Genomic DNA, 17,684 nt, shown 5'->3' with positions numbered 1-17,684 from the left:
CACTTTAGAGAGCAGGAAGAGAGTCAGCTGGGCCTGCAGCTGGAGAACACATAGCACTCCCTCCTAAGAGCAGAAGCAGGGCTGTGGCAGAGCTGGAGAAGTGGGCTTGGCCATGTGGGACTTCAGTCAATGCAGTGTACTTCCAGCCTAGGGCATGGGGAGGCCCGATCCAATTAAGAACCGTCCCTTGGCTGGTCTGCCCCTGGGAGACTCCTGGGACATGAAGTGGGTGAAGTACTTCATGGGTAGGAAGAGAACAGAAGAGAGGACTGGACAGAAAGAACAGCCTCATCTTGCTTGTGGAAACCCCTTGGGCTTTGGGACACATTGTAGCATTGCCATCAGACAGCCCTGTGACCCAGGACATGTAACTTTAATATTTCAGGGAAGGAACGGCCCTGCTCTTCTGCCTCACAGAGGTGGGCTCCCCTCAGGGAGGCTCCCAGGCCTCGATCTGAGTTCCAGGGACAGTGGCAGTGACGATGGCTCTGACCATCCTGAACTGAGTCACAGCATAGCCTCCACTTCTCTAGAGGGTGTTCAGGAACAGGGTGGGGCTGGGACAGGCAGGAAGGCCTGCTGTTCCCACATCTGCACTCACAGCCGACCTCTGATCTGAAGCTGTTGGGGTGTAGGGTGTACGGGTGTGTCCTGGAGGTTGACAGCCCATGACTCTCCTTGTCTCTGTCCTTATTCAGGGTATGTCTTCGTGGACCTCAGTAGCGAAGAAGAAGTAAAGAAAGCTCTTAAGTGCAACCGTGAATACATGGGTAAGGGAGTGTCACATCAGTGAGGGTAAGGGAACGTCAGACATCAGTGAGGGTAAGGGAGTGTTACGTCAGTCAGTGAGGGCAGTCCCTGTGCTGATGTCACACGTTGGTACTCAGATACTTTTGGGCCCTGGGGATCCAGCAGAGAGCAAGGAGTCCACAGTCCCTCCCCCTGGAGCAGCCACGGAGCAAGCACAGAGATAGTCATGGGAAATGTGGGCGGATGATGTCATTGATCTGAGTGACCTGTAGAACAGGGAATGATGTGTTGCCCTGCACCCTGGCCTCCTGGAGTAGCCTGCCCGGTCTCCAGAACAGCTGGAGACACTGGCTAACTTGGCTCAGATGTGGGTGTGGGCCACTGACAGAGAAAAGTCTCACTGAGGGAGGATGGGAGTCCATTTAGCAGGTCAGGTGTTGGGTACCGATGGAGCAATGACTGGGTGAGGGGGATGGGTGCTGGCTGACGTGGGGTGGGGCACCTGGGAATAGTGGTGCAGGCAAAGGTTCACTCCATCAATGCCCCAAATTGGGTCGTCATGTGACATCAACCCAGATCAGCCACATGGGTTGTGGGGAGGCCCCAGAACCCAGCAGCCGACTCCTGTGGTCTGGGATGGCCTGTAAGCTCCTCAGGGGCCTTGGCTGCACTGTTGAGGTGAATGAAGTCCCAGTGGGCCCACACGCGGCCTGGGAAACCGTATGCTGCAGTCATAATCAAACAGACACAGCAGGCTCTGAGCAGCAGCAGAAGAGGCTGAGGGGACCTTGGGAGGCTCCAGCAACCTCAGGCTCACCACAGCCCTGACCCCTGTCTTCCTGCAGGTGGGCGCTATATCGAGGTGTTCAGGGAAAAGCAGGCCTCCGCCGCCCGTGGTGCCCCAAAGAGCAGCTCTGCACCCTGGCAAGGCCGAACGCTCGGCGAGCATGAGGAGGAGGAAGACCTGGCAGACTCTGGGAGGCTTTTTGTACGGAACCTGTCCTACACCAGCTCTGAGGAGGACCTGGAGAAGCTGTTCTCTGCCTATGGTACGTGTGGCCTCCGCTTGGTGCTGGGTGACATCTCTGTCCATCAGCTAGAGGCTCCTCTGTGGAAAGAAGACAAAGCACCCTACTGCTGAGGGTCCCACTGCACCCTGCCCTGTGGACAGGCCTCTCCTCACTCTGTCAGGATGTGGAGCAGAGGAGAGAGCGGTGTCTCTCTCGGGCTGTCCACACTGCTGTCCCATCCTTCCTAGCCACTGTGGAGGCTCAGACAGGACAGGAAGGAGACTCCAGGGGCCCATCCTGTGTCTGAGCCTCCACACCCAGGCTCTCCTTAGAAGAAACACAGGAGTTATTTCAGGCATATTGCAAGTGTCAGCACCCCAGCCCCATCTAGAGCCTTGTTGCCCTTTGTGTAATATCCTGACCCCACAGGTAAAACACAGCCTACAGGCCAGTGAGTTTTCAACCTAAGAAACTACAACAGTAGCAACAGTAAGAATAGTTCCTTGCACTGAAACCTCCCAGTGTGCCCACAGCTGTCCTGCCAGCCAGACCCTCCTGCCTCCTGGCTGACATGGCCAGACTAGACAGGTCAGGGTTTGTCTAGACTGTGAGTGTCCATTTGGGAAGAGACTCGGTGGGAACATGATCCTGTCCTGTGTTCAGAGTGGTGAGCACTGCCTAGTCTGCATGGTGATGTTGTGGCACTTAACATGGCACCGCCTGTAGGGGGCACTGTTGGCTACACTCCTCGGGTGTTAGCACAGCTCACCCCACACCTGTCCTGTGAGCCAGGGATCTTGTAGCACTTTATAGATGAGGACACCAGTCTGTGCATGATAAGTGACATATCCCAGGGGAAGGCCACATGCAGAGCAGGTAGCAGAACAGGTGTTCAGCCCATACCTCTCCTATGAGGGGTGACTCACAGATGCCGGCTCTGCTCTCCTGAGGGACCTGGCAATCTGAGCTGCTCCAGAACAGCCGTTTGCTGATCTCACTGGCTCAGCCCATTGCCTGGCCAGGGCCCTGCACTTCTGTTACCCAGTGCTCTGCCCACGACTGACTGACTGACACTTCTCCCATCTCCAGGTCCCCTGTCAGAACTCCACTACCCCATTGACAGCCTGACCAAGAAGCCAAAGGGCTTTGCCTTCGTCACCTTCATGTTCCCTGAGCATGCTGTGAAGGCCTATGCTGAGGTAGACGGGCAGGTATTCCAGGTAAGTTAGCTCAGGCCTGATGGGCTGTTGGGCTCAAGGTAGGGACAGGCATGTTCCTGTGTCTGCATTTCAGGCCTGGAAGCCCACAGTGGCCTGCTGTGCTGTCACATCACGTGAGCTTTGAGAGGGTGAGATTTCCAAGGGCAGTGGTTGCCTTGACATCGGCTGTTTGTTGGTGGCAGCCCGGCACACATTGGATCCTTACAGAATATTTGTTAAATGCAACTGTGCTTTTTTTTGCCTTCTGAAACTGTTCCTTCGTAAAAGTTGAAGCTCCCGTGGTGTGCACAAGTGCTCAGGCTGTTTGCCTGTGGCAGCAGGCGGTGGGCTCAGCACGCTCGCCCGAGTCCCAGGCTGCCTGTTTGGCTCATCTGTTCAGGGTTTATAGATGGCATTGTTACCAGACCTGCACCCACCTGTGTAGACCTCATGTGTTCTCCCTGGGGGGGGACAGAAAAGGACAGGATGCAGGGTTGTGGGGCTGTGGGTGCTATAAACAGTCTCCAGAGCTGGAGCGGTGTCTCAGCAGTTAGAGCAATTCCTGAGTTGGAACACAGCACTCAAGCAGCTAGATCTCTGTGAGTTCAAAGTCTGCATGGCCTACGAATGGAATTACAGGCCAATTAGACAAAAAGAAAAGGAAGGGAATCAATCAATCAATCAATATTTCCTGCCCTTCTAGAGGACCAAAGTTTGGTTCTCAAAAGCCATGCTAAACCACATACAAATACCTGGATCTCCAGCTCCAGGGACTCTAACGCCCTCTTCTGGCCTCCAGTGGCACTGCACACACATGGTGCACATACAAATTCTTAGGCTCAGGCACACACACATAGACATAAATAATAGCAAATCTTTTTAAAACACAATGTCTCCTGTGTGCAGTGGTGTCAGCTGGCCTCACTGCAATGACAGGTCCCTTTGTCACACAGATGGAGAGTAACTAGGTCTTAAACTTACTCTTAAACTGTTGGGGGCCTACAGTTTTAGAGGGTGGGCCCATGACCACCAGGATGGGGACCTCACCAGTAGACAGCAGCTAAGAGAACACATCTCCATCAGTAAGCAGAAAGAGAGCTAACTGGAAATGGTGTGGACTTTTGAAACCTCCATGATGCACCTCCTCCAGCAAGGCCACACCTCCTCCAGCAAGGCCACACCTCCTCCAGCAAGGCCACACCTCCTCTAGCAAGGCCACACCTCCTCCAGCAAGGCCACACCTCCTAATCTTGTCCAGATAGTTCCAAAATTGGGGACCAAACATTCGAGTATGTAAGCCTCTGGGGTCGTTCTCATCCAAACTGCCACAAACCACATGGTCCCTCTGCTGTCCCCTCCAGTCAGACATAGATCTAGAGCACTTGTGACCTGGGGTGGCATACTTGAGGGTGGAGCTGTGTTACATCCTCCTTCCATCCCCTCCAGGGCAGGATGCTCCACGTCCTACCATCCACCATCAAGAAAGAAGCCAACCAGGAGGCCAACGCCCCAGGATCCTCTTACAAGAAGAAGAAGGAAGCCATGGACAAAGCCAACAGCTCCAGGTCCTTGTCAGCTCCACAGTGACTGCTGAGCCCAGCGGTCTGCTGCCCTCGACCCCACCCTTCACTCTTGTGCGCCTCATGCATGACTTCAAGGCCTCCATATTCCCACTTGCGGGATGGGGAGAGCAGAAGCAGGGTCTGCAGCACGGTGTGGATGAGTACCGAGTCCCTGCCCAGAGCAGGGAGTCGGAGGGAGGGGCTCAGGCTTCTGAAAAGGAACCAGCCTGTTGACCACTGTGCGGCCTCTGTTCTGCCCACTCCTCAGCTCCCACAACTGGAACACGCTGTTTATGGGGCCGAATGCCGTGGCCGATGCCATTGCACAGAAGTACAACGCCACCAAGAGCCAAGTGTTTGACCATGTGAGTGAAGGGCCTCGCTTTCCCAGGGCTGGTGTCTGGACAGCTGCTGAGTTAACTGAGGCCAGGCCTGGGGTGGGGGCGTGCTCATCTCCTGGTGGTTGGCAGAGAATGCCTGTTGATGCTGCTTGCAGCTCCTCCTCTCCCTTCACTTACCCTTCTTCCTAGACACTGAACATACCACATATGTGATAATGATTGCATTCAGAGAAGCAGGGGGAATCAAGCAGGTTAATTTTCATGGCATAATTCAGTATATCCAAAATAATATGATTGGAACATGTGCTCAACACAAAAACAGCCTGAGCCATTTTTTCCTTATTTGTCTGGTGCTGGTGTGTATTTAACACTTGTTGGGAGTCTGAATGGAGTGGGCCACCTTTAGAGACACTGACCACTGTTTTGAGCAGCCACAGCCTGACCTAAGGGCAGTTTCTGTGGCTCAAATGTTAGCCATGCCCAGGACAGAAGGGGACTTGCTCTTTGGCGCCCTCTACTGGAGAGAGACACAAAGGAGCTGTCATAGCCCCACTGGGCTGCTCAGCAAGGTTCTAGCTGTGACTCGAGAGGCTGGGGCTGGAGCTGGCTCAGACTGAGGTGGGTGCATTAGAAGCCCCTGAGGCAATGAACTGTAGGAAGGACAGCAGGGACATCTCCCTGGGGGCCAAGGACCCCCAGGTTTACTCTGCATATTCAGAGGAGTCTTGAGTCCTAGGAACCTCCAGTCTGGAGAATGATGGGTGTGGACACAGGCATTTCCTTCTGAGCGACCTCCTGACAGCACCTGGGCCTCTTGCCTTCCTCCCACAGGAGACCAAGGGCAGTGTGGCTGTGCGTATGGCTCTGGGGGAGACCCAGCTGGTCCAGGAGGTTCGAAGCTTCCTTATTGACAATGGTGTCTGCCTGGACTCTTTCAGCCAGGTGAGTCCTTACTGCACACAGTGAGTCCATAGTCAAGCAGAACTATGACAGAGTTTCCTGGGAGGCCAGAGAGATGGATCCTGTGGGCGGTGGGAGCCAAGAGGAAGCCTGCAGACTGGTCCCTCAGACTGTCCTTGTAGAGACGAAAGTCCCTAGCTCTTTCTGCCTTCCACACAGAGGGGACAGGGCTGTGCTTCCAGTAAGGAGCATAGCCATTGAGACGTGGCTCTTGTCCTTCAGAAGCCCATCGTGCCACCTTGGGAAGCTCCGGTCTGGGTTGTGGTTGGGGACTATTGGACTCATGTGGCTTGGGGTGAATTGGAGAGGTGTGATCTGGAGCCTCCGACCCCAGCCCCCATACAAAGCAGTCTGTGGGGCATGGGATAAGAAAGAAGCCTGTGCTGGAATGCTTCCCCCAACCCCAACCCCAGCTCTGCTTCCCAAGCCTGTTTGCTAGGGGCCCTGATGGGGCCTCTGCCAAGGCTACCATGGTGTCCGTACTGAGGCCATGCTGAGGTCACTCTCCCATTGTCCCCCACACTCTCATCCTCCCCTCAGGCTGCAGCGGAGCGAAGTAAGACGGTGATCCTGGCTAAGAACCTCCCAGCAGGCACACTAGCAGCAGAACTACAGGAGATCTTCAGCCGTTTCGGCAGCTTGGGCCGAGTGCTCCTGCCTGAAGGTGGCATCACGGCCATTGTAGAGTTCCTGGAGCCACTGGAGGCCCGCAAGGCTTTCAGGCACCTGGCCTATTCCAAGGTATGCTACTGATCTCCATGGGGCACCAGAGAGACTCCAAGAGCTGGAGTTGACTCCATGCTGACCTGGGCCTCGCACTCACAGGCTCTGCCCAAACCCACCATCCCTCTTGGAGCTTGCTGCTCTGAGGTGGACATTGCTGCTGTACCTGGGGCCACCTCCTGACTTCTGATGAAAGAAAATAGCAGATAGGAGCTTTCCCAGGCTGTTGTGACAAAGGCTGCCAGCTTGGTGGCATGAGATGGTAGATTTTGGTCTTTCAGCTTGATTGTCGGTCCAGTCTTACCCAGTCACTGCTGCCCATCTCATTCCTTCCACCCTCCGGACTTCTGTATTACACTTACAGCCCAGCCAGATAGCAGTCTCACCCCAAGATTAGCCTCCTATTACCAAGGTCACAGTTACGGGCTGGGCCTCAAGGTCAAGACATGACTGTCTTAGCGAGGCACTATTCAGCTCAGTACAAGGAATTTGTGTCTGCCTGGGACCTCTGTGCTTTATGACCTGTGTCTTGCATTAGTGTCTGCAGGCTGTGCTCAGCTGTACGGAGGGTGCTGGGCCCTGCCAGTGCAGGAAGCGCTCTCTGTACCTGGCCTCTCTTGGCTCTGTCTTCTCTGACCCTGCTGTCCGGCAGCACTGAGTCTCTAGCTAGGTCTTTGATGGGGACCCACAGCCTTGACACCCCTGTTTCTGCAGTTCCACCATGTCCCCCTGTACCTGGAGTGGGCTCCAATTGGTGTCTTCGGCGCAGCCCCCCAGAAGAAAGATTCCCAACCTGAGCAGCCTGCACAGAAAGCTGAGGCAGAGCAGGAGACTGGTGAGAGCAGAATCTGGGGTCATCGTGCTGTGGGCAGCGCTGGGAAGAGGGCTGGGTGAGGGAGACTGTCATTAGGCCACTGGCCAGGTGTTCTTCATTCTGCCTACAGATAGATGTCATAGATGTGTCAAGTGTCGTTTAAAGAGTGGACCCTTGGGATGGTGTCACTTGAGGTGGCCAAGTTGTAATTTCTCAGCCTAAGGTTGTAAAGATGGAATCTTCGAGTGTATTGACTGGGATTTGAAAGGGGCTGTGGGAACCTTGTCTCCAGCATCAGTGGTGGCTGCTGGAGGAGGTAGATGGTCCTTGTGTAGCAGCTTGTGTATCACAGCGCCCCCTGATGGTCAGGATAGGAAGCAGCAGTGGTCCCCTCAGCTGGTGCCTCACTGTGGGGAGGGGGAGAGCACATCTTTGACATTAGGTACAAGACAACTCTCCCTCCTCCAGACTGATGCTCAGGCATGCCTGCCCTCTGATAACCTGAAGCATCTGGGTAACATGCCGTGTGCAGTCTGGGCAGTGGAGCAAGCGAGCCTGAGGCCCCCGGAGACGCTGTGGAGGTCAGGGTGCTGTGTGGAGTTTATTGTTTATTGCTTTGGTTTGGTTTGCATTCTCAAGTTTGCCCTTAGCTGAGGATGACTGAGCTTCAGGTCCTCCTGCCATCACCTCCGAGTGCCGGGACTCCAGGCTGGGGCTCCAGGTGTGTAGACCGTAGCCCATTCTCTGTGGTCTCTGTATACTCAAGTATTCGCACATAGGAATCCATTGCAGCAAGAAGAGCGAAGGCAAGTAACGAGGTTGGCAGACGAAGGGTTCGGATCCTCGCCCAGGCTGAGTGATGTCGCTGCTCGCGGTCACTGAGGCTTGTGTGTCTGTCAGGGGGTGGCCTGGTGGTCTCTCAGACCAGAGGTCCCCTCAGACCTTCTCATGATCTTATCCAGAGGCGTTTCTTCTCGTGGTCCTGCATTTGTTGATGATTAGTGTTGGGGGTTGGGACCTCAGGTTGTGGACATTCTGCAAGTGCCACCTCTCCTGGGGTTAGTTCTCCCCGTCAGCACCCAAGGCGTCCAACTGCCTTACAGTTGAGCCTGGGTAATACATTTTGGCATAAAAGTAAATACTCACTGTCAAGCATGAAAGTTAGGCAGGGCCAGGGTTCCTGAAGACACACCCAGGAGGCCCACAAAGCTCCTGTGTGGCTGCTCCCCTATCCTGACACATCTCCCCCCTTTTATGGCCATGCTGGCAAACATCGGAATCCACATGTTAATTCTCCCTTGTTATTTCCATCTTGGCCAGCCAATCACTGCACCCCAGTGCCCAGCACCTCCAGGATGCAGCCCTAGGTGGAGGGCAGGACCACTACATAGATAGATGCCAGCCAAGGCAGGAAAGGACGGAGGGAAGAGTATGACTCACCCTTCTGTAGGGAGGGCTGGGTTATGATGTCCTGAGCCTCTGGTACTCGTGAGGTTTGAGACTGACTCCAGGGTTTGGTGGCCCTGACCAGTAAGTGGTCAGTGTCACTGTGAAGTGTGAAGGTGACTTTAGGTGGCTGTGACTCGAGTCTGTGTGTAGTCAGTGGAACCTTGAGTTACACTCACAGCAGTGGCACCGCTGGGGGAGATGTACATGCTGTTTAGCACGTGGGCAGTCTTCTGCTCCTTGCCATGGCTGGGGGAGCACCTCCCTTCTCTGAGCTGTTTTTGTGTCTGTAACATGGGTGATGGCCATCAGGGTGCCCAAGGTTACTGTTGTCACCCACAGGCGGGGAACCAAGTGGTATCCTAGTGCCCTTGTAGCCATGTAGATCTGTGTGTCAGCCACCGCAGGGGCTGACTATCTACACCCACACAGAGCCTGCTCCCCAGCACTTCCAGGGGCAGGTGGAGCTGCGGAGGTGGACTGAGCTGTTTCACTGGTGGCCTTGGGTGCAGACATTTCTCTGGAGCTAGAGAGGTTTCCTGACACTGGGGTCTGGGGTCTGGGTGTGGTCCTCTATCACCTTGTCCCCGATATCAGGCCCTGACCCTGAGGACTTTCCAGGGCCACACAGCCTGTGCCAAGGCAACCTCAGACCAGGACTAGGAAGCTGTCCTTAGTTATACCCTGTCCAGATGCACTGTGCCCACACCGTCCCTCTGCCCCTTCCCAAAGCCTCCTTGGCCTCCTGTGGCTCTTCCCATCCTGTCTGACTGTATAGTCCCCTGTCCATTGAATGTCATCCCGTGCCCCCTCACTCCTGCCTGGAGTATCATCCCATGCCCCCTCACCCCTACCCAGAGTGTCATCCCATGCCCCCTCACCCCTACCCAGAGTGTCATCCCATGCCCCCTCACCCCTGCCCTATGTCATCCCATGCCCCCTCACCCCTGCCCAGTGTCATCCCATGTACCCTCACCTCTGCCCAGACTGCCATCTCATACCCCCTCATCCCTGCCCAGTGTCATCCCATGTACCCTCACCTCTGCCCAGACTGCCATCTCATACCCCCTCACCCCTGCCCAGTGTCATCCCGTGCCCCTTCTCCCCAGCCCACTGTCATCCTGTGCCCCCTCTCCCCTGCCCACTGTCATCCCGTGCCCCCTCACCCCTGCCCAGTGTCATCCAGTGCCCCCTCACCCCTGCCCAGTGTCATCCCATGCCCCCTCTCCCCTGCCCACTGTCATCCCGTGCCCCCTCACCCCTGCCCAGACTGTCATCCCGTGCCCCTTCTCCCCTTCCCACTGTCATCCTGTGCCCCCTCACCCCTGCACATTGTTCTCGGGGTTCCGTCAGCTCTCCCATCCTTGTAGGGTGAGAACCTAGATTGCTGGCGACCCAGGCTAGGATTTCATAGGCAAGGAGGTGGGAGGGGGGATGGGCAGGCTTTTCTGCAGTGAGCTGCTGTTCCCTGCATGGGTCCCGAGGGACAGGAACAGCGTGTTTTATCTCCCCACAACCAAGACCCTCACCTCCAGATAACGGGCCGTGAGTCAGGGGAGGTCCCACAAAGCTGCTTGCTGCTGATAACAAGCTGTCGCTGTGGGCCTCACAGGAACCCCAGTGGGGAGGGGGAGGGGAATCCTACAACCTGCTTCTAATGACGCCCCCTGTGGCCACCCATGACTGGCTGTCATTGTGCTGACTGAGGTGGAAGTGGTTTCTCCCTGCCCCTCCTGGTTCCTGCAGCCCACCTTGCATCTGGCTTCTCACCCCACCCTGTGCCTTTGCGGAGCCCTCCATCTCTCTTACCCCTCCCCCTCTCTGGTCCTTGCTTTTCTTGTTATCCATTTAGATTTCATGGTACCCAGTGTTTTGTCTTTCCTTTGTCTCCCCACTTGGGGCTAAAGCAGAATCTTTTTTTTTTTTTTAAAAAGACCTTGTCTTCAGCACCCTGGCACTTAGCCATCTCCAGCCTCCCTTAGGCCCAGACACAGGCCACACCAGGGCTGGTGGTGAGTCATAAGGTGGGGCCAGGTCCCCTGGATGTGTGGCCTTCCCAGAACCCCAGGCAGAGGAGGCGGGTACCAATGCTCCCTGCTTGTGCCATTTTGGCTCTAGAGGTAGGGGTTCACAGCTTGTCCTCCAGTGGCCCAGGAGCTTGTGGCAGGCTGGTTTCCTGGTCCCTTCTTGGACTTTCTCAGAACCTTTATTGATACCATTGAGATGGTAAGAAAGAAGCCTGGAGATGTGAACACATGAGGGCAGTGTGTTTGTGTGTGACTCAGTAATCAGCCCGCGGTCTGAGCTTGTGTACATGACTCCACAGCTGCTCAGAAACACCATAAGTGTGGCTGCCCATCCTGTGTTCCAGGCACAGGCTGAGTGTGACAGACTTGTTTCCAGGGGTGTTTCTGGAGTAGACATCACTATTCCAGACCCGGCCCCACACACGGTGAGCTCCCCTCATACTTGAGACACACAGACCTGAGCCAGTGGGGAAAATGATTTCACAGTGGGGCCAGGGCTCTATAAAGAAGAAACCAGAGGAAAGTAATAGAGACTCGCTGAGTCCTCTGTAACAGTCGGCAGCAAGGACCCTCAGAAATGCTTGTGCCGTGACCTGGTGGGGATCCAGGAGCTGAATAGAATGAGCAGGGTCACCATGTGCAAAGGTCCCATGACTGGTGTTGGTTTGGTGGATCTGGTGGTCAGCAAAGAGGCCAGAGCAGTTGGTGTGGGCTGAGCAGAGAGAAGCCAGGGATGAGGTTTGAGAAGCTGACAAGCCAGGGGCCAGCTCCAGGTAGGGGACTGGCAAGGAGGTCACTTGGTCAGTTGGTGGCCATTGACAATATCCAAACCTGTGGATGAGGCACACGTACTTCAGAACAGCCAAGTGCTGGGTGCAGGAGTGTGTACACACATGTTCTGTGTATATAAGTGTGCATATGCATACCTATGTGCACTGTGCCTGTGCACTGTGCTTGGTCTCATTGTCTTAGGGTTCTATTGCTATGAGATTCCATGACCATGCCACCACATAGAAAGGAGAACATTTCATTGGGACTGCCTTATAGCTTCAGAGGTTCAGTGCATTGCCGTCATGATGGGAAGGAAGCATGGTGGTATGCAGGCAGACATGGTGTTAGAGAAGGAGTTCTAGAGAGTTCTACATCGTGATCCTCAGGCAGCAGGAGACTGTGAGCCACCTTGGGCATAGCTTAAGCACGAGACCTCAAAGCCCGCCCCAGCAGTGACATGCTTCTTCCAACAAGGCCACACCTCCCAATAGTGCCACGCCCTATGAGCCTATGGGGGCCATTTTCTTTCAAACCACCACAGCTGTACTGTAAATGGGGCTAAGGTAGGGATTCAGCCACCAGCCCCAGCACAGCTAATGTGTGGCCTGCAACGTGGCTCATAGCTCCATGCCCCCGGCAGTTTCCCCACATCCTCTCCAGGATCATGTGGATCTCTGGATCCAGGGGGCCTGGATGAGTGTAGGGAGGCTCGTAGCCCTATCTGGGCTGTGGGAAGAAAGTCTACCATACCCAAATGTGCCCTGTATTTCCCGTGTTGAGGGAGGGTGTGGGTTGGCTCATTGGAATTGTTCCGGCCAAGCCAGCACCACGTCTAGGACTAGGTGCCAGGCATTCTCAAAAGTCCCCTGCCTCCTGAGGTTGGGGCTAGGAGCAGCTGGCCTGCTTAGAAGGGACCTGCTCATCGTGGATACTGACTGCCTACAACCTTTCTCAGCTCAGCCAGTTGCTAAAGCAGAGAGTTACCTCCCTGGGGCCATCTGAACACACTCTGTGAGACACAGCCCAGGGCAGAGTCCTAGGTGCATACTGCTGAGAGCTAGCTGAGTCCAGACTGGGGGCAGGAGGAGGGCAGGGTCAGGAATGTGGTATAGGCCGGGGCATGGGCATGAGGCCAGCAAACTGGTTCTTTTCCAGCCCCAGCTGAGGCTGAAATCCTTGTTGTAAGAATTGATTAATTTTAAAAACAGCTATATTTTCTTCCTCTTGAAAACTCCACCTTTCTGACCACACTGAAGTGACCTCTCCAAGTGTCAGACATTGGAGCCTCATGTTTTGTGATGTGGTACCTCTTTCGGGTCATGGCACATGCATCAGAGATGTCACCAGCCTCCCTTGTGTGAGGAAGAGGTGAACTAGTGTTCTGTGTCTTCCCCCAGGAGCTGACGTCCTACTCTCCATCCTGAATGTCTTTCTCAGCTTTGCCTTTGCAGGTGGAAGTGACTGTGCTGTGGTGGCATTGCTGGGAGACAAGGCTTGCATCCAGGCTCTGGGCACAGCTGTATCCCCCTGTGTCAGAGAGGGGACGATGCGTCACTTCCATTGGGCGTGCGGGCCTGGGTGTGGGGGGCTGACAGTTACAGCAGGGGTGAGTGAGGCTTTCAGAAGGCTGGGGAGATGGACAGAGCTGAGCACCAGGAAGTCCCGCCCACACGCAGAAGCTGGACTGAGAGCAAAGAACAGCGGCTGTCGCTTGGCCCACATGACCTTTCTGGTGTTGGCCCGCCAGGACGTGCATTGCTCTTACTCACAGCAGTGCATCCAGGGGCTTTGGGTCCCATCCCTTGGGCGGGGTTATTGACAATGATCTGTTTTCAATCCCACCCCACCCCCACTTTACAATTTTGAGAGATTTCAAGTTGGATTTTAGTTTGAAAGTTTATCAAGTACCTTGAGGGGGGGGAGGGTTTGGTTGTTTGTGATTTTGAGGAAATAGCATTTGCTTAGGCTCATGGTTAAAGGCACAGTACTTCATGTTAAAGTTGTCAGGCCTGTTCAGCACTCTGTTCTCTCTCAATTGGGGCCTAGAGCAGGACATCTGTGTCTGTCTGTGTGTCTTACACCTCTCTCTACGCCCCTCTCGCTTCTTCTCTCTCTCCCCCCTCCACTACATCTCTCCCGCTCCCCTTCTCTCCCTCTCTCTCTCTCCTCCCCCCCTCCTGTTTTCTCTCCCTCTGCTGAAGCCCAACAGTGCCTCAGGACCCCTTAAATCTAGCCAGTTTTGTGCTGGAAGTTCTGCGATGTCTGTGGTTTGCAGTGCCACCATATAACACTGATTCCTTTGTTGACGGCCAGTACTGAACCCTGAAGGTGAAAAGGCTTTGGTGGAAGGAGCAGAGGCCTCCATGGGCAAAATGGAAGAAGAGGAGGAGGAAGAAGAGGAAGAGGAGGAAGAAGAAAGCATTCCAGGGTGCACTTTGTTCATTAAGAACCTCAACTTCAACACCACAGAGGAGACCCTGAAGGAAGTGAGTTTGGGGAACAGAGGGATGGGACCCCTTGGTCTGCAGCCTCCTGCTAGGATCACATCTGCCCCCTTCACCTCAGGGGCGGGTCCTCATGTAAGGGGATGGCGGTACCTGTACACTTCTGTCTAGAAGGCAGCCTGGTGACAGGGGCCTATCTTTTGTAGGTGTTTTCCAGAGTGGGAGCTGTGAAGAGCTGCACCATCTCCAAGAAGAAGAGTAAAGCAGGTATTCACCCTGGAAGAATACGTCCTAGAACATTCTACAGATACATTAATCTTGTGCCTCCCTGGGCACCTAGACCTCATGTCTTTCCTTGGCCCCAGGGATTCTCATGAGTCCTGGCCAACCTCCTAGCTTTCTGCAAGGGGTAGGCAGGGCCATCACCATCCAGAGTCCCCTTCAGTTAGGCAGGATTGGTGGGGATAGCACATGGGCTGGCCCAGCGTGCTCCTGAGTAGTAATGGACGCCCATGGTTCCTACTGGGTGTCTGTCAGGCGGGTCCCAGGAGCGGGTCCCTGTTACTTCCCACACCCTGTGAGGGGTAGAATCTGATTAGGAGGTGAGCTGTGGTGTCAGTCATCCACTAGTTAATAGCCAGGGAGGCCCAGCGAGCAGCCATGTTGCCTCTTTTGTGAGTCACATTAATTCCTGGTCCTAGGTCTCTTAGCAGGAGCTAAATCTTGATTTGAAGGAAGAGGGGTGTGAGAAGAGGAGAGGAATAAGTGGGGGTCCACCCATGGAGCCTTCCCGAGTGGTCTGCTCTAGTGCTGGGTCCCACCCCACCTCCCTCACTCTCCATCCCTCTTTCCCTCAGGAGTGCTACTGTCGATGGGGTTCGGGTTTGTGGAATACAAGAAGCCAGAACAGGCCCAGAAAGCACTCAAGCGGCTCCAGGTAAGATGGGGGCTCCAGGTCACCATGATGAGACCAGGGCCCAAGAAAGATTAAGGGCCTCTCTCACCCCTCTGTGGTCACTTTGGCTCATTCATCCTTTCACCGTGATTCCAACATGCTCGCTCTATTCCACAGGCTCTTTATGGAGTGTTCTCACCCACCTGAGCCACACGTAAGCTAGGCTCTGACTGCAGTCCCGAGACACAAAGCTGGTGCATTAGCAAAATGACCCCAGGAAATCCCTCCGATATCCCAGGAAATACAGCGAGTGGCGCTGTATACACACGCGGGCCCGTCTGTCCATCAGACATGACTGTGAGCTAGATGGGCTCTCACTCCTCCCTCTGTTGGGACAGACAGGCTTCAGAGCTGGACAGATTCCGAAGAGCACAGTCATGGGTGCTCCATGGAAATCACACCTCTCCCAGGGGATACTGCAGAAAACACAAAGAGGGCTCCTTAAGGAGGTGACAGGTAACCAGTGCCTGTCATGACAGAAGTCACCTGCTCAGAGCTCTGGGAGAGAGCAGCTAGGCGATGGGGATAGCAAGTGCAGAGACCTATGGCAGGCCCTCTGAGGCAAGAATGAGCCTCAGAGAGGGGGGCAGAGAGGCCAGCATGATGGCAGGACAGGGACAGGATGCTAGGACAGAGGAAAGAGGTGTAGACGCCCACCCTGAGCTATGTCCTTTGGAGGGCTAACCCCGGGGCCTGAAGGCAGTGGAAGATGAGGTTCTGATTGGAGTTTTAGGACGTTTTCCTGAGCTGCCGAGAAGAGCATGGGTAGTCTGGGGGAAACTGGGGGACCCTTGCACCCCCTCACCAGACACTGTAGCTTGGGCCAAGGAAAAGGTTGGGAGAGGGGCTAAGGCAAAGAGGCAGATTGTGACCTCAACAGCAAGAGTGGGAGTGTAGCCTCTGTGGCCCTAGAGGGACCTGAACCCTGCTTAAGAAAACAACCACAAGGCCAGTACTCGGGAGGACCTCTGAGTTCCGGACCAGCCTGGTCTACATAGCAGGTCTTAAGCTAGCCTGATCTATACAGTAGACCCTGTCTCAAGAATATAAAGGTAGGTCTCTCTGGATTGGCAGTCATCAGGCCATGCTGTGCAGAGGACACAGCTCAGCGTGTGCCCATGAGCTTTTCTCTTTTGTTTACTAGAAATCGCACTGCACTCCAGGACCCTGTGTCTTCATTTGACTCAAATCCAACTCTGAAGATTGTGGTCCACATTTTCTCTGTCATGTTTCTCAAGAGTTGGTAGCGCGGCGTTTGCATGCAAGCCATGTGCTCTTCTATGCACGAACTCATGTGTACATCACTGCCAGAGATCGGGCATCCAAAACCCCACTTGCCGCATTTCCTGGGATACCGAGGGGTTTTCAGGGGTCACTGTCTAATGCACCAGCTTTGCAGTTTCAGCCTAACTTATGTGTGGCTCGGGTGGGTTAGAACCTTCCATAAAGAGCCTGTGGACTAGAGTGAGCTATCTGCAAACTAGACTTGCAGGCTCCTGTCCCTCCAATTGTAAAAATAACTCCTTGAGTGGCCAGGAGATCCTGAGTACCTAGGACATTGTGTTTCTCTGGCCACCTGCTGCTTGGCTCAGGGGATGACTTTTGTGCTAAAGCCATCTCTGTCCTGGGTTCCCACCAGCCCCTCTTCCTGGAACAGGTGAGTTAGTGACCAGGTGTGGTCATTTTGTGTTCTAGGGTCACATTGTGGACGGCCATAAGCTGGAAGTACGGATCTCTGAACGGGCCACCAAGTGAGTCCTCAGATGTCTTCTCTGTCCGTGGATGGGTGGCAGCTTTCTGAGTCTGACTTGATGCTGATTGTTCTGGTGTCTCTGGTTCTTAAATGCCCCCATACACACCCCAATTACTCAGCCACTTGGGGTTCTTCCCAATTAAGGTTTCATGTGCCAACTTTGATACCCATGTCCCTGCCTGACTGGACCAGCCCGTGTCCATCATCTGGGGAGAGAGAGCTCAGACATGCTTTTATAATAAAGGTGCACATGGGAGTATATGTAGCCATGGGTAAAGGGCTGGCCCAGAATGCCTGAGGCCCTTCCTCATGGCATTCCCTCTCATGATCCTTGTTACAGGACAGCAATGGGCTGTGCTGTTCAGGGGACAGGATAGCTCTGGTCCCTGTCACCCCAAGTGGGCTGGCTTCCTCTGCTGTCATCCGGGCCCCTTCTGTAGGCCACTTGAAATGACAGGGAGGTGTTTTGTGTGGGAAGGTGACAGAGTTGGTCTAGGTACAAGCAGTTGGCAAACCAAATGACCTGGCATTTGCCACCCCATTCCAGGCCTGCCTTGACATCCACTCGGAAGAAGCAGGTCCCCAAGAAGCAGACGACCTCCAAGATCCTGGTGCGGAATATCCCCTTCCAGGCCAACCAGAGGGAGATCCGGGAGCTTTTCAGGTAGGTCCCCACACTGGGCTGTGGGCACAGTGCCCCCCGGAGGCTGGGAGGCTACTTAGGTCCTAACTGGTGCTGCTGTAAGTCCACAATGGGGCTCTCCAACCTTGGCCCTTGATTTGGCTTCTTTAATCTCAGAGATTATGGTGCCAGAGTGGCCTGATCTCTCTTCTCAGAGGCAGGAGGATGGCTGGATGTGCGTCTGTACCCTAGGGCTGTTGCTAGATATCAGGAGAGACAGCAGTTCTGGTGGCTGCGGCCTGTGGTT

The 17,684-nt window shown here is 54.7% G+C and overlaps 1 protein-coding gene across 2 annotated transcripts in view; it reads left to right on the top strand.

Moving 5' to 3' along the window:
* Rbm19 (RNA binding motif protein 19) overlaps positions 1-17,684 on the top strand; it is an 85,335-nt gene that overhangs the window by 9,923 nt on the left and 57,728 nt on the right. For both annotated transcript variants that reach the window (NM_001371959.1, XM_087578485.1), the window contains 13 exon segments: positions 699-770; positions 1,596-1,799; positions 2,850-2,980; positions 4,406-4,524; positions 4,790-4,886; positions 5,694-5,804; positions 6,363-6,563; positions 7,260-7,380; positions 13,917-14,089; positions 14,254-14,314; positions 14,905-14,984; positions 16,698-16,753; positions 17,303-17,419. In NM_001371959.1, coding sequence (NP_001358888.1) covers positions 699-770; positions 1,596-1,799; positions 2,850-2,980; positions 4,406-4,524; positions 4,790-4,886; positions 5,694-5,804; positions 6,363-6,563; positions 7,260-7,380; positions 13,917-14,089; positions 14,254-14,314; positions 14,905-14,984; positions 16,698-16,753; positions 17,303-17,419 — 1,543 coding nt within the window.

This window comes from Rattus norvegicus, chromosome 12 (genome assembly GCF_021556685.1).
Source record: "Rattus norvegicus strain SHRSP/BbbUtx chromosome 12, alternate assembly SHRSP_T2T, whole genome shotgun sequence".
Taxonomy (NCBI): Eukaryota; Metazoa; Chordata; class Mammalia; order Rodentia; family Muridae; genus Rattus; species Rattus norvegicus.
This window is presented reverse-complemented; position numbering and strand designations above follow the sequence as displayed.